The sequence below is a fragment of the Lissotriton helveticus genome, chromosome 5_1, assembly GCF_964261635.1.
Source record: "Lissotriton helveticus chromosome 5_1, aLisHel1.1, whole genome shotgun sequence".
Classification (NCBI taxonomy): Eukaryota; Metazoa; Chordata; class Amphibia; order Caudata; family Salamandridae; genus Lissotriton; species Lissotriton helveticus.
Genome location: NC_136065.1, coordinates 1,158,796,327 through 1,158,822,690, shown reverse-complemented (window position 1 = coordinate 1,158,822,690; position 26,364 = coordinate 1,158,796,327). Strand labels below are relative to the sequence as shown.

The 26,364-nt window shown below is 44.2% G+C and overlaps 1 protein-coding gene across 2 annotated transcripts in view; it reads left to right on the top strand.

Moving 5' to 3' along the window:
* ZDHHC6 (zDHHC palmitoyltransferase 6) overlaps nucleotides 1–25,614 on the top strand; it is a 99,758-nt gene extending 74,144 nt beyond the window's left edge. For both annotated transcript variants that reach the window (XM_078643782.1, XM_078643781.1), the window contains exon 11: nucleotides 24,908–25,614. In XM_078643782.1, the coding sequence (XP_078499908.1) occupies nucleotides 24,908–25,011 (104 nt within the window). In that variant the 3' untranslated portion in view covers nucleotides 25,012–25,614. The remainder of the gene's footprint in view (nucleotides 1–24,907) is intronic.
* The last annotated feature ends 750 nt before the right edge of the window (nucleotides 25,615–26,364 follow it).

Genomic DNA, 26,364 nt, shown 5'->3' with positions numbered 1-26,364 from the left:
ACTTGCTTTATATTAAACATGCTTATATTACATAGCCATTCAGACTAGAGATTCCAAGAGTCTTGTATTTATTTGTTCAAGTGCCAAAGCTGGGATTAGAACCTAGGTCTCCGGATTCTAGCAAACTGCCCATTAGATCAAATCTCCTTACCTACAGTACTAGCATTCTTGCTTGGTTCAGCAGCAAGATATGAAAGTAACTGAAACGGTGAGTGAAATGCAGGCTTTAGAGAAATAAGCAAACTCTTACCCAGGACAAGCAGACTGCTGCCTCCAGTCATTTAAAGGGCTTTTGCTTGTCCTAGACTGGTAAATACACTCTCGCCAGTGTAGTTTGTCGCTGTATGGGGGGTTGAAGACTGTCATTTTCAACACACTAGGCAATGAAACTCTTGTCTACCTATAACGGCTGTACCAAGTTCAATTGTAATATTTCCAATAAAGCTGGTTGTTTTGTACACAGTTAATTCTGCTCTATTTTACTTGAAATCTCCTATACACTATATTTCAGATGTCTAGTAACGATTTTGATTTTCTATTTTGAAGTGGTACTTGTAGGTCCATGATTGTACATTCGTCCAAGTTAACATCTCCCCATTTGCACTCATCCATCTTTTTCCCCTGTTTCATTTTGTGTTCCGAGATCACTTGTTGTGCGGTGTTTATATATTACCTTACTTGTTGTGGACTATCTTCACATTTTAAAACAGCTATGGTCTTATTCAGTCGACTTAACAATTGTAGACTCCGCTTTTAAAAAATGTTCTGATAATAAAAGGGCCACAGTAGAATACTTTAAAATCTATTACATTAAAGTACATTTTCCCAGTACTTCTGTGTACTTCATTTTGTGCTTTTTGTTAGGGTTTTATCTCAGCTTAAGAAAGATCCTCTTCTCGGCTTGTGACCCTTTCAGGTGTGGTAGTTTTATTTAGCTGATAACATTGTAATCCGGTTTAGTTTCTTTTGCGTTATCTTTTTGCAGCACAATCCCAAGTGTTTCTACAGCGTTTGGTGGATCTTGGCATGGATGGGTAAATTCACGCCTCATGGAGCGCAGTGAGGCTCAAGACTAAGTGAATGCGTGCACTGAAAGACTTGGTTAGATGCTTTATCATGTTTTAGAGTGTAACCTTGAGTCTTCTCAGAATAAGTAGCCCCTACAATGGTGCTTCCGGGACTTTGTGCTTCCCTGTTATGGGACTCCTGTCATACTCTGCTATTGAAGTATGTTGGAAGCAAAGTATGACCGCGTTAATGAACATCGGAGTGTTAAGGCGCTATGTAAGTGAGAATTGCACATATCCAGTCGCAGAACAGTTTACCAAGTGCTGTAGTATTGGGCACGCTCCAACAAAAGATAATGACGTTGGTTAGGAACACGGACACATGTCAAACTTATGGATTTGTTTGTTGATTTATATTCATATCTTAACAGCCTCTGTATCTGTTTGTGGGAGGGATTGTTTTTATGATCTGAGACTGAAAGGTGTAAAATTAACCTCTTCAAATCATTACCAAATTGATGTACTAAAAATGATGCAGTACTACCGAACGCCGCAAGGTGGCAAGCAAGCCAAGTAAATGAAGACACTATTCATAACACACTACATCTTGAAAGAAAAAATATTTGAACAAAAACATTTAACAACCATTTAATATGAGGAGGCAGTAAACAATTTTTATATGAAAGCGAAAAGATAAAAGATGGCTCAACTAAAGCAATTGCAATACAAACAAAAATAGTGAGTGATAATAGAACAAAGAAATGAAGTTCATGTAATCTTGTGTCCGAGGGTGTCATATGCTAGCTATTTCCATTAGCTAAAGCCTTTTACTGGTGAGTTATAAATAATTATCCTTCATGAATATTGGAGACGAGGAATCAGTCGACTCTCTCTGCACCCATGAATCTCCCCTTTGTGTTGGTCTTTGGGAGTGTTCCTTCCTCTCTGTAGAAATGGTTTACTGGTTGCATCTCTGCAAGGTTGATGCGAATCCATTCCTGATCCATCATTCACAAGACTCTGTTTGGAAAGTAACATTTCCCAATGGGATGCCTGGAGGCTGTAATAACAGAAAAGTGTCTAAGGGTCAGAAAAAGGAACTCGACTGTGTGAAACGTCCGAGACACAACTAATACATGACCAAATTGTGAAACAAAGTGTATCAATATGTGCTAAAGGCATAACACAATATCTCTAAGGTGAGCCTGGAGGCTGTCCATTTCGTTTTTAAAGGAAGTGTCACTACGTTCGTCCGCAGCCCATACTTGGTAGGGTTTTGTTATATTAACCTTTAGGATTGACTTGATTTCTTGTATATTTTAAAGCAGACTCTTAACACGGTCGTCGAGTCTTTTTGATCTAATATGGTCAAGAACAACACCCGTGATCCTGTGTTCTAGTCAGGCTCGCCTCCGGCCTTTTGCATCTGGATGGGCCATGAAGACCGGGTAGGCCATATAGATCAGTGGGGCTGACAAGAGACTCCCAGGTGTCTGAGAGCTGGGTCTGTGCATGTTGGGTGGTCTTGTACGGGTGTGAGCTGCGTACCATAACTACTGCCGGGTTCTGACTTCTAGTTTTACCTCTGCATTTCTAGAGTTTTAAACCTATAGGTTTGATCTCTTCTGCTCTCTCCACCTCGCACTCCTTTCTCTGTCACCCTCTTCTCTCCTGACTTCACCCTCCTTTCTCTCCACTTCACCTTGCTGTCCCGCCCTCTTCACCTTCTACTTCCTCCCACCTCACTCTCTTCTTCCACCTGTTTCCATGTCTCTTAACTTTCTCCACTTCACTTTTATATTGCTCTCCCCTCGGCCTCCTCTCTTTTCCCATTATCCTACTTTCTCTCTCTCCTGACCAAGCATATTTCAGTCTGCATCAACTTACCCTCACTACACTTCACCCTTCTATTTCCACCTCACTCTTCTCTCTCCACCTCAGTCATCTCTCTTCCTCGCCCTGCACGCACTCTTTCTCACTCTCTTCTGTCTTCACGACTTGCCGTGCTTTTCTCCCCATCACCCTCCTCCTTTTGTTCTCACTATCCTCCCTCTTGCCTCATCCTTATTACCTCTCTCACTCTCCCATCTGTCTGCTTCACATTCTCTTTTTTCCCCTCATCTGTCTCTCTTTTATCAGTTTAGGACCCAAAGAGCAGCACCACTACACTCGGGGCCACAGTAATTATTCAACAGGGGAAACAAATTATTTTGCGTGATTAACTTCATTTTTCAATGTAATGTGGAATAGTAATAATTTATTATTTTGTCATTTTTTTGCACATGTCAACAGTAGTAAAAGATTTCACTTCATTAGTGACGAGTAAACCTTTGCGAAGGGCCGTCCACTGTGCAGCAACACATCACTGCATTTTGAATAACACTTGATCCTTTTATGATGTTTTTTTGAATTAAAAATCTACAGACTATGCTGCAGATAATGGATTAAGTGGCAAATATGTCAATCCCATAATTACACATAAAACGCTGCAGTTGCCGAATCGCATAATTTCAGTGGCTCTGGCTCTAATCCATTATCCTTTGCCAAGACCGTGTTAACGTGCAAAAATGTAAAAACAATGAAGTAATAATATCACCAAATGTGCCCCATTACACTGTGTAATTTGTCTTCTTGCCACATAATTTGGTCAACCCTGCTGCATAACTTGGTTTACCCCGGCCACATAATTCCAGTCATCCCAGACATAAGTAAGGAATAACATCACAGCAGAAAGAAAATGAAACACAACTCTACTAAGATGTATATCCTGAATGTAGGGGCATTTCACGTACTTTTCTTGCTATGGCAAAATCCTTCATACTCGTTCTGAAATAAACTTGTTTTAATCTCTTAATTACTCTGTGACCAGAGTTTATGGCATCGCTATAGTGGGGGTGTCTCCAGTACCCCTTTCGCTTACACATTCACAGTAATGGCAGCCATCCCCTATGACATCACCCCTGCCTCCAAGCACTTAAAAGAGCCAAAGGCATTGGCGCAATACACAAAAGTTACACATCTAGGCTTTAATAGCAAGGCTGCGTGTACATATGATTGTTACATCAAGAAAATGAAGAAACTTGTTTTCTGCTTGCGGATGGACCGTGGGCGCCAACTTGTGCCCACCTCAGGAAGAAAGTGTTTCCATAGCTGCTACGCAGTTTGAAAGAACCATGACGGAAGCTTTAGATCAATTAGCCCCGCTCCAACCATGCCGACGTGCCAGGAAAAGGCCTTCAGCCCCTTGGTTCTCAGAACATCTGAGACTCCTGAGACGGGAGGTAAGGAGACAGGAGCGCCTCTGGCATACAGGATGGGACCAAAAAGATAAGGAAGCTCATAAGATCTTGCTCAGGAAATATAAGGCTGAAATTATAAAAGCCAAACAGGAGCACTTTACGACGTTGACAACTTCATTGTCTTCTCCTAAAGAGCTTTTCAGGGTGGTAGATTCACTTATAACCCTGCAAACCCCTGATCCTGTAGTGGCGTCCCAAGAGCTTTGTAATAGTATCGCCTCTTTTTTCCAGACAAAAATATCAGACATCTACCTGGCCTTGGAGGTACAAAAATCGCTGATGAGTGGACCCCCTGCTTCAGGGGCTGAAGATTCCGCTTTGGTTGAGAAATCTCCCCTGGGAACCTTGGATTCCTTTCCCCCTCTCTCCGTGGCGATGCTGGATAACCTCCTTAATAAAACTAGATCAGGCTCTCCTCTGGACGTGTGTCCCCTTAGGATCCTTAAACAGTGCAGGGAAACTCTCTTGCCTTCTCTGGTGGATATTATGAATAGAGCCATGAGAGACGGATTCTTCCCCACCCAATGGAAAAGTGCGGTGGTAAAACCTCTTTTAAAAAAACCTTCCTTAGATCCGTCGGTCTTAAAAAACTTCCGGCCCATTTCATTACTCCCAGCCCCAGCAAAGATGCTAGAGGCGCATCTCAATGGGCACCTTGCCGCTTTTGTTGAGAGCTCGGAATGTGTCGATTCCTCTCAACATGGTTTCAGGAGGGAACACAACACTGAGTCAGCCCTCACCATAGTGTTGGATAATATCCGCACTCGTGTTGATGAGGGCCAGACCACCCTCCTGATCCTCTTAGACCTGACAGCGGCCTTTGATACCCTCTCTCCCTCAGTTTTAACATCACGGCTGAGGGAGATTGGGCTGCGAGGTGCAGCCCTGGACCTTCTCACGTCTTTTCTCACCCACCGAGTCCAAAGAGTGAAGCTGGGGGAGTTCCTATCTCCATCCCTTCCTGTGCTATGTGGGGTCCCCCAGGGGTCGGCTCTTAGTCCGACCCTATTTAACATCTATGTGACCTCACTTGCCAGGCTTATTAGATCTTATGGCATGGAGATAGTCTCCTATGGGGACGACACCCAGATCCTTGTCTCTCTCTCCCAGGCTAGCGTCACGACTGCCTCCAATTTTAGATCTTGTATGGAGGCAGTCGGTCATTGGATGATCCTAAACTCGCTTAAACTAAACGGAGAGAAGACGGAGGTGATGGTGTTCGGAGGGAGAGAGGACATATGGTCATCCTGTTGGTGGCCAGACTCACTAGGAGCCTGTCCCACCCCTACCTCCGCCGCAAAAAATCTGGGGGTTGTGATTGACCCTGCCCTTGATATGGGTAAGCAGGTCAGCCGAACCATTTCCACCTGTTGGGGCATTATCCATGTCCTGAGGAGGATTAGACATTACTTATCCTTACAGGCAAGGAAACAGCTTGCTGTTGCCCTTATCGGCTCCAGGATGGACTACTGTAATGCGCTGTATGCGGGCACGAATAGGAGCCTACTGCAGCGCTTACAGGTGGTCCAAAATGCCGCTGCTAGGTTCGTCCTGGATCTTCCCAGGCGCACCTCAGCGACAGCGGCTAGAAAGATGCTGCATTGGCTTCCTGTTGAGTCCCGCATTCACTTCAAGACCTTATGTATGACATATAGGGCTCTGGCCAGAAACAGTCCCACAGGTATAGGATCTATCTTGTCCCTCTATACCCCTGCTAGGGATCTGCGGTCCTCGGGCAGACTTCTGCTATCTGCCCCCCGTTTCAGGAGAGTGAAATGGGGTGGCAGGGCCTTCTCCACTCTTGCGCCCAAGTGGTGGAATGCTCTCCCGCTGGAAATAAGATCTTTGCCTACTCTTCAGGCTTTTAAAAGGGCTTTAAAAACACACCTCTTTGTGCAAGCGTACCTGCAGTGATGTTACGATTCCTTTTTTGATCTGTTTTGTTAGCCGCCTTGATGCCTTCGGGTTATGTCTGCGCGGTATAAATTTTATTCAATTCAATTCAAGGCTATCTTGGGAGGGGCTGGCCCACCCTCTAGAACCGGCCCAGTCTATATTTGTACTAGAGATGCAACAATTTCAAAGTATTTATAATGTAGGTTAGGACAAACAATGGGCCTGGAGTTTTCAGGGTACCCCCTATAATCTCTGTAGAACCAAGAGCTTGTTGAGCAGAGGCCCCATTGTAGTCTTTGATATTTGGGAGCGTTGATATTTGTACTAAGATGCGGATCATTACTTGACACTTGCAGTAAAGCAACTAGAAGAATAACGTTGTGGTAGCTGCAGTTATGACTCCCTTGCCTTTGGCTATTCCTACAGCAAGCTCAAGTGACTTCTCAAAACCGGTGGAAGAACCATTGCACAGTGTCAGCAGGCATAGTTAGAAATGTTGGGGTAGTCATGCCTGTGTGCTCATGCGCAACATGTCCTGAAGATCTTTATTTGTACAGCATCACTATCACCTACTGTAGTTTATTGTACTGTGATAGGTCATTGCGTTTTCTCACCTACTTTAAAACTTTGTGTGATCTGTTAGTTTAAGATTAAAATCCAGGTATTTCAATATATTTTCTCTTTCGAATGATGGATCAAATAGTTACAAAAGAGACTTACATGTGAGGTCAATGAAGTGTGGCGTTGCACCACTACTGACGTGAGTGTAATGGTGTAGGTTTCATTTAAAGATATGATACTAGCCTACTTCCAACTCCTGGTGTTCTCCGCTTTTAATCTTGCCCAAGTCAGTAGTTGCTCATTCGCACCATTACTGAGTGCGTGTTGTCACTTCAATTTATACAACAAAGCCCTTCCTTTCTCATGACAATAATAGCATTTTGTACAGATGCCAGTGAAAAAGGTCTGAAAGATGCTTAATGCCTAAATGCAAGATTAATTTCCTTAAAGTGTAGAATAGCAGGATTTCCTTCCATTTATACTAATAAAAAAAGTGTTTGTCACCAGTGTTTCCTCCTTTGGGAATGTAGTTTATTTGTAGTTTTACTAGTGTGCATGTACCAGAAAACTACAGAACATTCAAAACGCCGTAGCCAGACTGGTCCTCAACATCCCCCCCGCTGCATCCACATCACCGAACACCTTTGAGAACTCAACTGGCTCCCAGTCGACAAAAAATTACCTTCAAGGACCTCGCACATGCCTACAAAGCTCTCCACAACGCAGGACCAGCATACCTGAACCACCGCCTCTCATTCCACGTACCCGCCAGACATCTTCGCTCCTCCAAACTGGCCCTGGCCACCATCCCACGGATATGCAAGACCAAAACTGGAGGAAGATCCTTCTCCCACCTCACAGCCAAGAGCTGGTACACGCTGCCTCTCCTCCTCAGGCAAGCCTCGTTGCAGACCCAATTCATGAAGGATCTCGGACCTAGCTCTTCGATTGAACCCATACGCCCATACGAATCGGAGCCCTCTTTCCCCCCTCAGCACCTTGATAGCCTTAGGAGTGAGTAGCCGCTCTATATAAACCCTTGATTGAATAATGTCTTGCAAGTTCTAAATGATGGAACACTTTTCATTCCTGATAGACTCCTTAGAACTGTGATGTGTTAGAGCAGAATGCAATGAAGAATGGTTTAGAATGTTGAGTTTGCAGTTAGAGAGAGAGATCAATAGAGACGTGTAATGCTGAGCTCCGTGTGTGGCATAGTCATTGTTGGGTACCTAGACTGGTGAGGACGCTACACCAGCGATCTAGTTCTCCAGCACTGGATCTTTCATAGATTCACATGCTTAAATTATTGCCTATTGTGTGGGTGCGAGTCCTCGGTGTTAAGCATGAACTTACAGAGACATGTTGAGGAGTTGAAGTAATTTATTCCTCAAGACAACACACCGCAGCATGCGTGAGCGTCGCAGCCAGGCACTCCATCTGTCCACTGTCAAAATTAACGTCAGCTGTCAACATTCCAGCTGACTTAACCAATTACGCGCTGAGGACAGCTCGCGCATAGAGTTAGTGGAAATAGAAAAAGGTTACAGACACAACACATCTCCTTCCCTAATGAGGAGGCATTTAGGAACACACTACTAGGTTTAAGCAATAAACAACGAGATGCTATTCGCACACAAAGTCATCATATCTACTGGGTTTGTTCAGATGTCTGCCAAAACTGCTGGTGCTTGCCATACAGCATCACACATAGACGCACCGGCCGGTGCTTGAGCAGTTCCCTCCTCGTTGAGTGAAGATTCTCCAGTCTCTTTGTACGTAAGGTTACTCCCAGCTTCTTCATCTTCATTCTCCTCTTGTCTATTTCCAGAAGTGTGAGTTTCACACGTGTCTTGGGACACCTCAGAGACATCCGTGCTGAAGTCCTCACGTTCACCAACTGACTCAATGTTCCCAAAGTCAAGTCTAGCCTGGTTACAACCTGTTGCAGGCGATTCCTCATCAAGATCCTCTTCTTGTTCGGACTCTTCTTCCAAAAGTTGTGATCTTTTGTAACTGTTTTCCTCTTGCACAGGGCGTTGTTCTCTGCCTTTCTGTTGGTTTGTTTCCGATCCATGACAGGGAGACATTGCAGAGGCATGCGATACTCTTCCATCACTGAGCAAGGCTGAATTGCAGTAAACCCTCACGACTTCCAGAGGTACAGAGAATTTGTTATCGCCTTTGGCAATGTGTCCGCTTTTCTTCACTCTGACACAGTCTCCCACCTTGATGTTAAACATCTTGCAATTTCCTGCTCTTGTCATATTTCTCTTAATAAGCATCCTGTGCTTTCTTGATCTTATCTCTGATTGCATCCACTGACCATTCCTTTCTCACTGCTGGTTTGATCCATCCAATATTGTCTTTTGAGATAGGGGTCCTACCCCTCATTACTTCGAAAGGGCTCACCAATGTTTTACCTCCTGGGGTGATTCTGTAACCAAACCATCTTGTTCACTTCTTTCCTCCAGCATTTTCCGTTATTTTTGGCAAGTTGGATGATCCCTTTTATCACTCTATTGAATCTTTCCACCGCTCCATTTCCTGCAGGGTGATATACTGACGTGGTTCTATGTCTGATGCCATTCCTTTCTACAAATTTCTTGAATGCGTCTGAAGTGAATTGGCTACCGTTATCACTGACAATTGTCTTTGGGATCCCCTCCCTGATGAATACTTCTTCCATGAACTTTAGCACATCACTCGTTTCTACTTTACCACAAACCTGCACTTCGGGCCACTTTGAGAGGTGGTCCACTATCACTAGGATATACACTCCTTCATCCTGCCATTTTACGGGTCCCATGACGTCAATGCCAACTCTTTACCATGGTACATCCGGGCATTGCAATGGCTGGAGTGGTGGTCGTAGGGTCGTCTGTGATTTGTCTGAATTTTGGCATTCTATGCATTCCCTTATGGCTGTCTCCACCTGCATGTCACAACCAGGCCACCAATACCAACATTTTATTCTTTGTTTGGTTTTGTTCACGCCTAAATGTCCTTCGTGGCATATGTTGATTATCCATTCTCTGAGGCCTGTTGGTGGTACTACTTTACCTTGTCTTAGGATGAGATTGTCTTCCACCGACAGTTCATTTCTAAGTTCCCAAAATATTCGCAAATCATTTTCCAAGTATTTTTTCTGTGGCCATCCTTTTACAATGTGATCCTTGATGACTTGAATTTGCTTATCATGTGAATATTCCTCTATCCATTCGTTCCTTCTTATAGTAGGAAATTCTTCTCTGATGCTTGCAACACAAAGATCTTCTTCTTGCGCTTCTGTTCCCGTGTTTTTCAAAGGAAGCCTGCTTAGGAAGTCTGCCGCTACGTTTTTTGCCCCTGGTAGGTACTGTACATCATAGTTACAATCCAACAGTCTTATGGAGATTCGTGCCAGACGTGGTGACGCATTGTACAGCCCTTTCACAGTCAATACCTTGGTAAGAGGCTTGTGATCACACCTCAAAATGATCTTCTTTCCCCAGATATATTGGCGGAAGTGCTCCATTCCCCAAACGCACGCCAACGCTTCTCTTTCGATTACGGAGTACCTTTCCTCTGTTGCCGTCAGCGAGCGTGAGTCAAATGCGATAGTTACTTCACAACCATTGCTTTCAATCTGGGTGAGTACAGCGCCAAGCCCTTTCCCGCTTGTGTCCGTAGTTATCACGCACTCCAGTTTTCCATCAAATCCTTGCAGAGCCGGTGCTTCACAAATTTCCTTCTTCAGTTGCTTGAAACTCTCTTTACATGCACTGGTCCACTCATATTTGCTCTTGTTTTTTTAGAAGTGTCCTGATGTTGTACGTTTTTGATGAGAAGTCTTTTACAAATTTTGAGTAATACTCCACCAATCCTAAGAATGCCCTTAGTTCATCTTTGTTGGTGGGTACTGGTGCTTCTTTAATTGCTCTGATAAGTTCTTTCTTTGGTCTTATTCCGTCTCTAGATATTACATGACCAAGATAGTTGACTCGATCTTTATTGAATTTGCATTTCTTGAATTCAGCTGTTAATCCATATTTCTCCAATTTCTTCAGTACTAGAATTAATCTGCTGTCATGTTCACTTTGATCTTTACCCATGACCAGAATGTCCTCTTGAAAGATGAGTATTTTTTCCACACCCTTAAAGATTTCTTGCATTAGCCTTTGGAACAACGCAGCAGCAGACGCTATGCCAAAAGGTACCCTCTTGAACCTGAAACACCCAAATGGTGAAATGAAAGTGGTGAGGTGTTTGCTATCAGGGTGTAATGGTACTTGGTGGTATGCCGCAGCCAGGTCAATAGTAGAGAATACTTTCATGCCTTTTGTAAGGGACAGCATTTCTCTAATTCTTGGTAGAGGGTATTGGTCGATGAGAATATTTTTATTGAGGTCCCTCCGGTCCATACATAATCTTAATTTTCCGTTGGATTTTCTCGCGACCACCAAGGGCGCGACCCACTCTGCTGATTCTGTTGGCTCTATGATGTCTGCATCCAGTAGTTTATCAATTTCTTTCCTGATTTCTTCTATTAGTGTTAAAGGTACATGCCTTACTTTATGTACACATGGGTTAGCGTTGTCTTATAACTTGATTTTGTTTTGGAAACACTTCAATTGCCCTATTTTTCCATTGAATACTTTAGGAAACTTTTCCACAAGTCCCTCACTCAATGCCGTGTCCAATTGCATGACTAACACTGGTTCTGCTCTGTTAGAGTTGAGAGTAATGCCTAGTTTCCCTTGATCCCTCCACCCTAAAACAGAGGGTCCTGTCACAGCCACATACAGTTTGCTGTCCATGGTCCTTTCTTTGAACACAAAATTTACCTTCCTATAACCCACTAGTTCTATAGGTTGGTTAGTGAACGTTTTCAACTTTGTCAGGTTTTTCCATTTGGTTTCCAAGAACTTCTTGAAATTTGTTTTTCCGCACCTCTTTGTTTACAATAGTACACGGAGCCCCAGAATCTGCTATAATCTCTACCTCTACTCCACCAATTGTCATTTTGCACTTAGATTTTTTTTTATAATGTTATTTTCATCTTCATTTTCCTCAGTTACATCCGTGATATTAAGTACACATAGGTTGTACTCCGAGTCTTCAGAGGACTCACTTGCATCTTCACTTTCTTCCTCCTGAACATACTTGACTCTTGTTCTCTCTTTCCTTGTGCATGCTTTTTGGAAATGTCCAATGAGACCACACTTTCCACATTTGTTATTTTTTGCTGGACAATTCCAATCGTTTGCGAGGTGTTTTTTGCTACCGCAACGGTAGCATCTCAATTCTTCATATTTTTTCCCATAGCCGCTTTGTTTGGGTTTCTCTTTACTGTGGCTTCTGTAGTCCGTTTTCTTTTTCCTTGTTCCAATTACCTTCGCTACCACTGTCGAAATGTCCTCTTTGCCTTTGTTTTCATTAATTACTTCCTTAGCGCATCTTCCAGTCAATTCAGCTTCTTTACTATCTCAATAACTTGTTGTAGTGGTTTCTCTCCTTTGGCCCATAGCACGTCTTGTATGTTTGGATTAGCTGCGCACATGACTATTTGATCCCTGATTAAGTCATCATGCATGTTCTCAAATTTACAAGTCAACGCTAAATTTTTTAATGCAGCCACATAGTCGTCAACACTTTCATCTTTCCCTTGTTTCCTTCTGTAGAACTTATACCTGTGTACTGCCACACATATTACTGGTTTGTAGTAACTATCTAAATCTTCAAGGGCCTCTTCATACACATTCCTTTCACCTCCACCGCGTGCTTTCTTATTAATATTTTTGTAAACATCTAAACCCCCTGCGCCTAAACAATGTAAGAGTATTTTTTTCTTTTCTTCTGGTTTCATGGGTTCATCTTCTTTCTCGAATGTTGATATGTAATTGCAAAAGTACTCTCTCCATGTTTCCCATTTCACTGGAGGTGTACCTGTTCCTTTTAAAAATGGTTCTGGTGGTTGCAGATTGTAGTTGCTGCTGTTCGCCATTTTTATTTTATCTTATAAACTTGTTCAAAGTCTTTTTTTTTTTTTTTAACCGTAGTCCTGCTTGTGAACTCCACGGGGGCGGGGGGTACTATTCTTATGTACTTTTATTTTCCCTTTTACACGCTTTTAAATCAAATCTCCTAGCTGTTCCACTCGATTTAATTGGTGCGCGAAATTCTCGTGTGAAGTTGCAATTACGGCATTCACTCGCAAGATGGCGCCCACTACGTCGTAGACGTCGCTCTCCCTTTCGCGCCACAACGCTGAGGCAAGTTCCACGCTCCTTGTGCGCCGCAGGAGTCAACGCAGCAGTATCTTTCTTCAAAGTTCTAAACTGCTGCTTCCCAAGTAAATTAATCAATCCTCATTAACTTGTCAGCAGAAGTGTTACACTGAAAGTCATCACACGCTGAATCCGATTCACTTCATATGACGTAGTTAAGCCTTCCGCGCTTCACGCTGAGAAGAGTCTCATGCTCCTTGCATTCTGCCAGTTTACACAGCCGTCGAGAACCGCTGCTCTAAATGCGCCTCAATTTCGCTTAATACTTCCATAGGTATTTTAAACAGCCAAATTGTCACACGCTGCTAAGATTATTCAGTTTTCCTTTTCATACATATAATTATCTTCCTCCGAAACTCTATTTGTTTTTCACATCCGTTCATGAATCAACGCTGAGGAGAATTACGCATTACTTGCTCATGTCCAAAATCTTCACAGCCGTAAGGAAACGCTGTTTTTTATATGCGTCAATATCTCCTTATTCTATCTCTACGATACTTTTACACAGCTCACTTATTTCTAGCAGCTCATATTCATTTTTTAATCTGCTTCACGTTATAATTTTAATTAATATTCCTGACTGCTTCCTCATTTTTCCGCTTGCTGTTAAAGTATAAATTATTACACTTTACTTCTTTTCAATTCTTTGTTCCTTCCTTACCGGAGTTTTCTTCATGTGGGTTCGTGGTGTGAAGTCTTGGTCCTCGTCGCCAAATTGTTAAGCATGAACTTACAGAGACATGTTGAGGAGTTGAAGTAATTTATTCCTCAAGACAACACACCGCAGCATGCGTGAGCGTCGCAGCCAGGCACTCCATCTGTCCACTGTCAAAACTAACGTCAGCTGTCAACATTCCAGCTGACTTAACCAATTACGCGCTGAGGACAGCTCGCGCATAGTTAGTGGAAATAGAAAAAGGTTACAGACACAACACTCGGTTCTTTTAAAATAACAATAAACATTGTTAAACTTGCCATAGGCCTAATAACGTGGTTTGTTTATTAGTGTATTCACCGTTTTTAAAAGAACACAACGTGTCTCATGCTTTAAGGTCAGTATGTCCAAATCATATGTCCTCAACCTCACGATTCCTAAAACTGACCTACACACCCTCCCCCCCTTTCGGGTGGGTTCCGCAAGCCATCTCTATCTCGGCCTCAAACTTTCCCCATCCCTAGACTACTGGACTCAAACTAATTGACTGGGAATCCGCAAGCCTGTTCTTGAGGGTTTCCACCGGTGGAAACCAATGCATGTGTCATGGCTGGGTCGACTCAGTGCGGTTAAAATGACCCTCCTCCCAAAAACTCTCTACCTCTTCCAGACCTTGCTCACTTCCATCCCCCAGGATGACATTTTGCATCTTCAGCAGGACATTCGCACTTTTATCTTGGGACGCAAACTCCTCCGGTTCTCCAACACTGTGCTGAGGCTTCCAAGGGACTGTGGGGGCCTGGCTTGCCCTAACCTCCTTGAATATTATTGCCACTCCCACCAAGACTGTCCTGAAGGTATGGGACAAGATGGCATCCAAAAGGGGACTCACTACTTTTATCTCTCCAAATACCCCAATAACCTGCAACCTGGACTTTATGCTTGCCCTTGGGGAACAGTCATATTTATAGCTTGGGGGCGAGGGTGAATGCCAACCATGCGCAGCTTGTTAGAGGACGAGTCAATTAAGACATTCAAGCACTGCAAAGTAGATTTCCAGATCCCTGAAGTGGCCCGGTTGCAATACTGTCAATTGCTCCACTGGGTGTTACCTACCTACCTACCTCCCCCCCGCCCCCTCCCCTTCCGCTGCCTCTCCCAATGTCCAGGGAGAGACTCCACCCTACACTCCCTTTGAGAAGCTGGTAGAAGCTTATGATGGCACTAGGGGATTGATATTGCATACTTACCAGGTCCTTTAACGCTCAGCGCCGGTCAGGACCCACCCATACCCATACCCATACCAATCACAATAGCAGGATGATACCACTGAGGGAATCTCCCAGAAGCAATGGGAAAAACTTTGAAGGGACATTCCTAAAGTTTATAGAAGCATACCGCAGCGCAAGACTGTATACAAATTGATGACCCGGTGGTATTACACACCGACCCGCTTTTGCGCATTTTAACCTGCCACCGCTGACTTCTGTTGGCGGTGCAGCGCGGCTTCCCAAGACTTCCTGCATATTTGATGGTAATGCTTCATTTTAACAACTTATTGGAAGGAAGCCCTGGGTCATATTAACCCCTTGCATGCACGGCGAATTTTCGCGCTGTGCGGCCGTTTTAAAGAGTGGGCGGGATCATGACGGCCCCCAGCCGTCATCAGCACACGCCCACCGTGATGCATTACGGACGGGGGCCGTCATCAGCATGGAAGGGGTTAAAGGCGTGCCAAGCTTTTTCCTCCCAGCCCCCTACCACACAGCTCTCCTAGTCATACACCCTGTGGAGTTAAAGGCAATGACTCACGCTGATTGGCGCATCATAAGCCACATGTTAGGCGCTGCCAAGGAGCTCCTAGCTTTCCACTGGAAAAAACCCTCCGCTCATTCCATGGCCCCGTGGTTTACGTGGCTGTGGCATTTGATGGCCATGGAACCTCTATCTCACAAGAGAGCGCACACCAACACTAAAATTGCCGCGACTGGCAACCACGGCTAGATTATTTCACTCGCCTAGAATACTCCTTTACATGTCCCAGGCTCCGAGCACTACAACTATTTACTTAAGTGATCACTTGCAAAGCTCCTTTGGCCTCATAGTGGGGGCTCCCCGAACTCCTTGCACCCTTTCTGCTTTTCTGGAACTCCTTCCCCCTACCCTTTCTGACCTCAGACCCCTGGTCTCTCTCTTATCAAACAGCCTTGGAACACCCTTGTACTCCAGTGACTCTGTAGTGTCTTTCCCTGACCTTCTTTGCTCGCTTGTATTTCTTTATTCCACGTCCAGAGGACATCTGAATCGGCATCACCCTCTTGTTTAACCAGTCGTACCTGCATGGTGATGGTTGCATTTTGTTTTTAGCATCGTACTGCCTTGAACTGCTGTACATCTGCTATAACCATGTAGAGGATGATGCATTGCTATGCTGCTGCGTTCCTATATTATACTTTGCTTTGATTTGTGAAAACTTTCAATAAAAAGTTTTCCAGTAAAAGCACACAAGTTTTTACACTGGGAGGGGAATGCACCCAACAGTCTCCTGCCAGCACCCCTTCCCATGGCAGCCCTGAAAGAAAGTCCCCAAAGCTCTGATTTTCTAAGTACAAGAATTAGAAGGATCAGGCAGTGAGTGAACTTTGATCAGGGAGGACGGTGGGTTGTATGTGAATATATGAAAGATAACACAAGTTTTACACACTCCGTGCGCTGCGTAGAGTGAAAAGATCAGTAAAACTCTGTAGAGCAGAGTTTTTCCTCACTTTAACGTTAAATTGGCGAGGACGAGTGAGGAAAATCCAACACTAGACTACCTCCCAGCGATAGTTCTCAACTAGCAGCGCAACTTACCTCACTCCGCCGCTTGTAGAACTCTGCCGAGCGCGGCGGAGTTTTCTCCATGAACAACACCCAGGCCTGGTAAATAACTGGTTTGTTTTATACTGCAGGATTGTAACTGCCTCCAATGAAAGACCGCTATATTCATTTTTTAATCTCAAGTTGAATTTCAATGCTAGCTAGGTCATACATCACATGCACAGCTTTTTAGTGATTTCATTCTTGGATTGAGAGGGTGGAAGGCAGCAGAATTGGTAGCTTTCACGATTTTAGTTAATTGGCAGTGATTTCTGTTTCATGTATCATGGGAATTCCAATTTGCTCCTAATTAGCTCTTTATTCAGTGCAGTTGCACATGGTCTCAACAGCTTCTTCTTTCATTGAGTGTGATGTTAACACCTGGCTTGCTTTTTCATTTGGAATATGCTACAAAATGCACTACAGATCAGTCTCAGGCAAAATTGGCAGGCCAGTGTGAGTCGAGATTAAAAAGACAATCTTCGCATGACCAGCTCGTCTGGTCTGTCTGTTTACATAAACCAGACTCCTTTTGCAGCACATTAACTTCTGCCAGCGGCAGCTCCTCCGTTATGGCGGAGGAGCATTGCCCCACAGCTACCAGGTGGCAGATGCAAACGTGAAAAATGAAATGATGATAAAACCATTTTATTTTTCACAGAGCCAGCCGAGTCTTAGGGCGGGGCCATCACGAAGGGAAGCAGCAGCTGTGAGGAGGAGTGGTGGGTTTGGCCAGCTGTCTTAGCTCAGCCAAACCGACATGCACACTTAAATCTCTCCACCCAAGCTGTGCTGCACAGTTGGGTGGAGAACTGACACAGACTCCCAGGCGCTGTCTGAGCACCAAACCACGCCACTCAGACCAATACCAGTGCTTCTCTAATGCTGGGTAGTAGTCTTCCCAGCATGAGAGCAGCGTCTGGATTGCCATCTGGGAACCTGTGCAGCAGGGCCGGCGCTAGGCATGGGCATCTGCACAGGGCCTCGCACTCAGCCCACCAGCATGGGGGCCCATACCAATCATGTCCTGTTTTTTCCCTGCCGATTCAACTCATGGAAAAATGTCTCCTTGCAATTGGGGTCCGTGGGAGGGGTCCCCTCCCCGGGCCTCTCGGGGATGGTGTCTGGAGGCCATGGGGAGGGAGACGCTTCCTCTTGTCCCAATTGCAAGGAGACTATTCAGAGACACTGCGGGAGGCCCTTTGTCCAGCATTTTAGCGCCCCCATAGTTTTAACCTTTAGCCCTCAAGCAATTCTCACACCTATTGGGCTGAAGGTGTGAGAGTTGCTAGAGGGCTGAAAGTTAAAACCTTGGGGGCGCTAAAATGCTGGACAATGGGTCTCCCGCAGTCTCTCTGAATGGTCTCCTTGCAAGGGTTCACTTAAGAAAATTAGAGGGGTCTCCCACATTCCCAGGGCCCCGCAAATCTCAACCGGCCCTGTTGTGCAGGGTGTTCCAGTTTGTGGGCGTCCGGGAGGAAAGGATCGAGACGGGAGTAGAGGAGCAAGGCAGCGTCCGGCAGCGGCAGGTAAGTACTCTTTTATTCGATTTTTTTCCATTGGTTTATCTTTTTATTGTTTATTTTAATGTATTTCCCCTGTGCTGCCCTACCACTTGGGATTGACAGCAGCCACCACTGACTTCTGCTGGTTTACAACTAGCTAAATGCTACACATGTCATTTTAACTAGAGTGACTGTGAACAAGACTGTTCCTTTTCTTGTTATTGTGTGACTGTGAACGAGACTGTTCCTTTTCTTGTTATTGAGTGACTGTGAACAAGACAGTTCCTTTTTTTGTTATGGAGAAGAAGGTTGGATCACTATCTCAGCTATGTGGCTTAGTCGACCTGAATCTTTTAGAAATTCCAATACACATTTTCAAGCAAACTGGGCAAAGACGTTGCAATTCATAATGTGGCCTGGGCTCTCCATAGACATTTGTCCACACCATATTGTTTGAGTGTGTGACATTTGTTTTGTTTATGAAGCTTTAAACAGGTAACTGAAAATGAGTTCACAGACCCTGCTGGATCCAAGTTTACTTACACCTCCTTACTTTTCCCTCCAAAATGCACCTTGTTCAAGTTGGCACGTAATGTTACCGCATATAACGCGAGCATCTAAAGACTGGTTTTACAAATACTTAACTTTTATTGTCAAATGGCGGTAAATGTATAGATGTAAATGTAAATGTATAGGCATTTATATAGCGCACTACTTACCCGTAGGGTCCCAAGGCGCTTCGACCGCTGCGAAACCCTTCCTGGCTTCCCTGAGAGATGGTCCCTTAATGGGTATCTCCAGGGTGAGACCAGGCATCCCCGGCGGTCTGGTGGGGCCGTTAGTGAAGATGAGGCAAGCTAATGCCCAGAGTTGCCGAGTGTGAACGCTGATCAGAGTGGGCACCGAGGCGAGAGAATTATCGAGTCCGCTGACCCTGGTCCAGAAACCTGCCGCGCCGGGAATCGAACCCTGGGCCCGGGCCGTCCTCTGCTCTCGGGTCTGCCGCCTCTAACCAGTGAGCCACACTACTTCACCATACAGACAGGGTTTTCCTCTAGTCCTGCTCGGAATTTATCACTCTCAGTACACCATTCTTTCAGTCACATCTGTTTATTTTCTAATGCTGCTACAGGCAAACAAGGGAGCGACCATGCTTCTCTTCATTGACACAGTGCACCAGGTTCAGGAAGGAAGGGACACTCCACCACTTGAGTTGACTTCCGCAATGTTCTACCTGCTCACTGTATCAAAGGAAAGGGCAGCTGTCACGCATGGAACCTTCAGCGCAGCTCCGCTGGTCCACAAGGGAATGCAGGGATGCCTATTCCATCCCCGCGGTGTGACAAAACACTAGGGGAGCCCTGTGCATGGTTCGGAAAAGGGTCCCCCTAACAGCCACATTTAGTCCTCAACCCTTGCTTCTCTCCTTCACAAAATATTACAAAGCCTCACAGGTTACGTAAACTCACTGCCTGGCATTCACACTACTGAAACAGAACCTATAGGCTCAGACCTTAAAGCAGTGCTATCCTGAGGTTACAAAGACCTTGATGTTCTGTATTTAGGCTACTGAACCATATCTCGGGTGAAACACAATGTACTGATTCAGACCTCAGAGCCAAAAATTGAATAGCGCATAGCCAGGCTTGCCCATGAATGATGTGGGCTATTGTAGACCAGGGTCATATGTGCCAACATTGGCTTGGTACCTTCTCCTCATATGGTCTTCCCATACATCACTCCTGTAGCCAACAAAAGTGAAATGCATGCAACACCCGATCATTCTCCCCCATTAAGATCACACCACAAGAACCTGCTCAGAGCTATTTGAACATATGAATTTGTGATCATGTGTATGAGTGGGTCCTATCCCAAAATATGCCATCCTCTCCCTCATAGGACAGAGAGCAGCTTTGACCGTGTACCAATCAGAAGAGACGTGAACGAGTGTAACGATAAAAAAGAAAGGCTAGTATTATTGCAGGACTCGTTTTTGCATTTCAGAGGACCATTCGTTCAATAGCACCCTTCAGTAATATCAGTATGTCCATCTTCAGATGCCAAATGCCGAGTGGCCTTGACGGTGGAATGTGTGAATGTACAAGATTCAGAATTAGAGTCTAAGTCTATATTTTTTTTATGCTTTAGAGTCTGATGTTCTTTTCAGATGAATACCTATTTGGCCTTAAAGGTGAGCTGCATAATGGTGGCTGAAAATGCTTCATATCACAATTCCACCTCTCACAACCAGTCTGCGGTTTCAGTAGTTGTTTCTATCTAGGATTGTCGCGAGAGTATGTCACTTTGACCCTGCAAATCCAGGGAGGGATGTTCTGTCCTTAAGGACGTTAAGGGTGACCCCTGTGGCATGACTCACAGAACTGTACTTTGCTCATTTGCAAATTCTATTATTGATGATTACATCCAATTGGAGCCAGTTGGAAACTGGGGAGGATATTAATTGGTGTGATTTAGGGATATGGTGGTGGACCTCCGATTCTGAGATCGTTTTAATCAGTTTCCAGTGACAGGTGCCACCAGTAGCTGAACAACGCGCATTGCACAGCCTTTTCACATGATCTAATAAATGTACCCAAATGTTTTATTGTATACAGTAGAGCATTGGAATGGAAATCATTAGGATTGAGAAAACAAACCTCAGGGGTTGAGGATGACATACTGGTGGTTGATTGCACTTATTCTCAATTCAGACCAAAGACCACCTGCGCGGTTGCTGTATTCTCAGACTCTGCAGCAGTAAAAACAGTATTATTAATCTGCCTCATGTTTCATGTATTTATTTTAGTTATTTGATATTGCGCTGTTCTATATCCATCAACCAGTGGATAGCTTTATGCATATGCTGATGGCTCAAAAGTCAAATGATGACAATGAACATATGTAGAAAAATTAAATGATGATAAAACCATTTTATTTTTCACAGAGCCAGCCGAGTCTTAGGGCGGGGCCATCACGAAGGGAAGCAGCAGCTGTGAGGAGGAGTGGTGGGTTTGGCCAGCTGTCTTAGCTCAGCCAAACCGACATGCACACTTAAATCTCTCCACCCAAGCTGTGCTGCACAGTTGGGTGGAGAACTGACACAGACTCCCAGGCGCTGTCTGAGCACCAAACCACGCCACTCAGACCAATACCAGTGCTTCTCTAATGCTGGGTAGTAGTCTTCCCAGCATGAGAGCAGCGTCTGGATTGCCATCTGGGAACCTGTGCAGCAGGGCCGGCGCTAGGCATGGGCATCTGCACAGGGCCTCGCACTCAGCCCACCAGCATGGGGGCCCATACCAATCATGTCCTGTTTTTTCCCTGCCGATTCAACTCATGGAAAAATGTCTCCTTGCAATTGGGGTCCGTGGGAGGGGTCCCCTCCCCGGGCCTCTCGGGGATGGTGTCTGGAGGCCATGGGGAGGGAGACGCTTCCTCTTGTCCCAATTGCAAGGAGACTATTCAGAGACACTGCGGGAGGCCCTTTGTCCAGCATTTTAGCGCCCCCATAGTTTTAACCTTTAGCCCTCAAGCAATTCTCACACCTATTGGGCTGAAGGTGTGAGAGTTGCTAGAGGGCTGAAAGTTAAAACCTTGGGGGCGCTAAAATGCTGGACAATGGGTCTCCCGCAGTCTCTCTGAATGGTCTCCTTGCAAGGGTTCACTTAAGAAAATTAGAGGGGTCTCCCACATTCCCAGGGCCCCGCAAATCTCAACCGGCCCTGTTGTGCAGGGTGTTCCAGTTTGTGGGCGTCCGGGAGGAAAGGATCGAGACGGGAGTAGAGGAGCAAGGCAGCGTCCGGCAGCGGCAGGTAAGTACTCTTTTATTCGATTTTTTTCCATTGGTTTATCTTTTTATTGTTTATTTTAATGTATTTCCCCTGTGCTGCCCTACCACTTGGGATTGACAGCAGCCACCACTGACTTCTGCTGGTTTACAACTAGCTAAATGCTACACATGTCATTTTAACTAGAGTGACTGTGAACAAGACTGTTCCTTTTCTTGTTATTGTGTGACTGTGAACAAGACTGTTCCTTTTCTTGTTATTGAGTGACTGTGAACAAGACAGTTCCTTTTTTTGTTATGGAGAAGAAGGTTGGATCACTATCTCAGCTATGTGGCTTAGTCGACCTGAATCTTTTAGAAATTCCAATACACATTTTCAAGCAAACTGGGCAAAGACGTTGCAATTCATAATGTGGCCTGGGCTCTCCATAGACATTTGTCCACACCATATTGTTTGAGTGTGTGACATTTGTTTTGTTTATGAAGCTTTAAACAGGTAACTGAAAATGAGTTCACAGACCCTGCTGGATCCAAGTTTACTTACACCTCCTTACTTTTCCCTCCAAAATGCACCTTGTTCAAGTTGGCACGTAATGTTACCGCATATAACGCGAGCATCTAAAGACTGGTTTTACAAATACTTAACTTTTATTGTCAAATGGCGGTAAATGTATAGATGTAAATGTAAATGTATAGGCATTTATATAGCGCACTACTTACCCGTAGGGTCCCAAGGCGCTTCGACCGCTGCGAAACCCTTCCTGGCTTCCCTGAGAGATGGTCCCTTAATGGGTATCTCCAGGGTGAGACCAGGCATCCCCGGCGGTCTGGTGGGGCCGTTAGTGAAGATGAGGCAAGCTAATGCCCAGAGTTGCCGAGTGTGAACGCTGATCAGAGTGGGCACCGAGGCGAGAGAATTATCGAGTCCGCTGACCCTGGTCCAGAAACCTGCCGCGCCGGGAATCGAACCCTGGTCCCGGGCCGTCCTCTGCTCTCGGGTCTGCCGCCTCTAACCAGTGAGCCACACTACTTCACCATACAGACAGGGTTTTCCTCTAGTCCTGCTCGGAATTTATCACTCTCAGTACACCATTCTTTCAGTCACATCTGTTTATTTTCTAATGCTGCTACAGGCAAACAAGGGAGCGGCCATGCTTCTCTTCATTGACACAGTGCACCAGGTTCAGGAAGGAAGGGACACTCCACCACTTGAGTTGACTTCCGCAATGTTCTACCTGCTCACTGTATCAAAGGAAAGGGCAGCTGTCACGCATGGAACCTTCAGCGCAGCTCCGCTGGTCCACAAGGGAATGCAGGGATGCCTATTCCATCCCCGCGGTGTGACAAAACACTAGGGGAGCCCTGTGCATGGTTCGGAAAAGGGTCCCCCTAACAGCCACATTTAGTCCTCAACCCTTGCTTCTCTCCTTCACAAAATATTACAACGCCTCACAGGTTACGTAAACTCACTGCCTGGCATTCACACTACTGAAACAGAACCTATAGGCTCAGACCTTAAAGCAGTGCTATCCGGAGGTTACTAAGACCTTGATGTTATGTATTTAGGCTACTGAACCATATCTCGGGTGAAACACAATGTACTGATTCAGACCTCAGAGCCAAAAATTGAATAGCGCATAGCCAGGCTTGCCCATGAATGATGTGGGCTATTGTAGACCAGGGTCATATGTGCCAACATTGGCTTGGTACCTTCTCCTCATATGGTCTTCCCATACATCACTCCTGTAGCCAACAAAAGTGAAATGCATGCAACACCCGATCATTCTCCCCCATTAAGATCACACCACAAGAACCTGCTCAGAGCTATTTGAACATATGAATTTGTGATCATGTGTATGAGTGGGTCCTATCCCAAAATATGCCATCCTCTCCCTCATAGGACAGAGAGCAGCTTTGACCGTGTACCAATCAGAAGAGACGTGAACGAGTGTAACGATAAAAAAGAAAGGCTAGTATTATTGCAGGACTCGTTTTTGCATTTCAGAGGACCATTCGTTCAATAGCACCCTTCAGTAATATTAGTATGTCCATCTTCAGATGCCAAATGCCGAGTGGCCTTGACGGTGGAATGTGTGAATGTACAAGATTCAGAATTAGAGTCTAAGTCTATATTTTTTTTATGCTTTAGAGTCTGATGTTCTTTTCAGATGAATACCTATTTGGCCTTAAAGGTGAGCTGCATAATGGTGGCTGAAAATGCTTCATATCACAATTCCACCTCTCACAACCAGTCTGCGGTTTCAGTAGTTGTTTCTATCTAGGATTGTCGCGAGAGTATGTCACTTTGACCCTGCAAATCCAGGGAGGGATGTTCTGTCCTTAAGGACGTTAAGGGTGACCCCTGTGGCATGACTCACAGAACTGTACTTTGCTCATTTGCAAATTCTATTATTGATGATTACATCCAATTGGAGCCAGTTGGAAACTGGGGAGGATATTAATTGGTGTGATTTAGGGATATGGTGGTGGACCTCCGATTCTGAGATCGTTTTAATCAGTTTCCAGTGACAGGTGCCACCAGTAGCTGAACAACGCATTGCACAGCCTTTTCACATGATCTAATAAATGTACCCAAATGTTTTATTGTATACAGTAGAGCATTGGAATGGAAATCATTAGGATTGAGAAAACAAACCTCAGGGGTTGAGGATGACATACTGGTGGTTGATTGCACTTATTCTCAATTCAGACCAAAGACCACCTGCGCGGTTGCTGTATTCTCAGACTCTGCAGCAGTAAAAACAGTATTATTAATCTGCCTCATGTTTCATGTATTTATTTTAGTTATTTGATATTGCGCTGTTCTATATCCATTAACCAGTGGATAGCTTTATGCATATGCTGATGGCTCACAAGTCAAATGATGACAATGAACATATGTAAAAAAAAAAAAAAATAGACATTTGAAATGTTAAGTTTGAGCTCATGCAGGCTTTTTGAAAATTATTTATGAAATATGCATACATTACTTGTCCCCTTTTCTCTGTTCACAAGACTTGTTTGATGGTTCAGTTATGTGTGACTGATGTTTTTCTTTTGCTCATGCAGTTGGAGACCGAATCAGAGGATGGTTTCCCAGAAGGTGTGTAGAAAAATGCTCACAAGACTGTGAATCTGAGCAAACACACACAGAGGAGAAGAAGACTAGATAGCCCTTGCTTGGGTTCTTTTGACAGAACGGACATAACCCCTCTAAAAAAAACTTTTATTGAAGGGATTGTTTAATAGAAATTTTGCGACTCTGCTGTCAGTATGTGTGGATGCCGTTTTCCGCTTTCTGCTAGTGTGGACGGATCCAGTGCCATCTCCTCCAATATTTTTAAATTAGAGTACATTTTGGAAACAATGGAAAAGTCATTCAACAAATACCTTCAAGATACAAATACCTTTATCAGTAGATATAATTTTTAAAAATGTTTTATTAATCTTTTGGATGTCAGATTAAAAATGTTTAGTAATTTTTTGTTATCTTACGTATTCAGATGATTACAGTTAAATAGGAAAATTCAATTGTTTTAGGTTTTTGACATCTGCACGTGGTGCTTGCTCCTTAATTTAAATCATCTTAGGTTTTCATGTTTTGTTTGTGTGGGTTTACTTGAAAATAAAAACTGACCCGCTCCTTCATGTCTCCCAATCAAGAAATGCAGCAAATCTATTTGTAAGTATTATGAGCAGAAATGGGATGTTACTTATGACTTTTACACATGTACATTTTGTCAATATATGATGATAATAAAATCCTTCTATACACATTTCTTTGGAGTTTTAATTGCATGTGATGAAGCTTTCTAATATATTTAATACCTGTTCAGGTTTAGAGTGTCGAAATAAATTATGCAAAACAGGAATTTTATCAATCCAAAGCTGTAATACTGTGCCTGGAGTGGTTAAAGGCTTTTGTCATTTTTCAACTCGGTTTGGATGGTATTGTGCTAATCCTAGGCTTAAATATTTTGTTATCAAAATAGCAAAAGGTTTTCCCCTCTCTAACTCAGCGTGGATAACACTGTGCTAATACTTAAAAACAGACATTTGAGGTGAGCAAATTTAGAGTGTTGCTGGTGTTGTAGGGTGCTCCATATAAAGGAGAACTTGGGAACCACCCAGGGTTCCTTGTTTCCTGGTAAAGAGCGTCAGTAGCCACTCTGTAGTTATATTTCGGATACTTAGAGATAAGAATTCCTATGATTTTTGCTTGCTAATTACTTTGCCTCCGTTTGCTGAATGAAAACTAAACTTTGCAGACCTATTGTTTTTGCTACATTGGCGGATGATGCAAAGTTTTGCAGTGATTTTACCACTGCATTTTCCATAGACTTTATAGACTGATGTAGCAGCAAAACGACCAGATGCATTTTGTTTTTTAAATTGGTAGGAATATAGACTATGGTGTAAAAAGGTTCCTTTTTGTTAGTAGATCAAAATTTGGTCAGTAGTTAAAATGTTTAAGGCACAAAAACGTAGTGATACATTGGGCCATGGTATACCACTTACATGGTGTA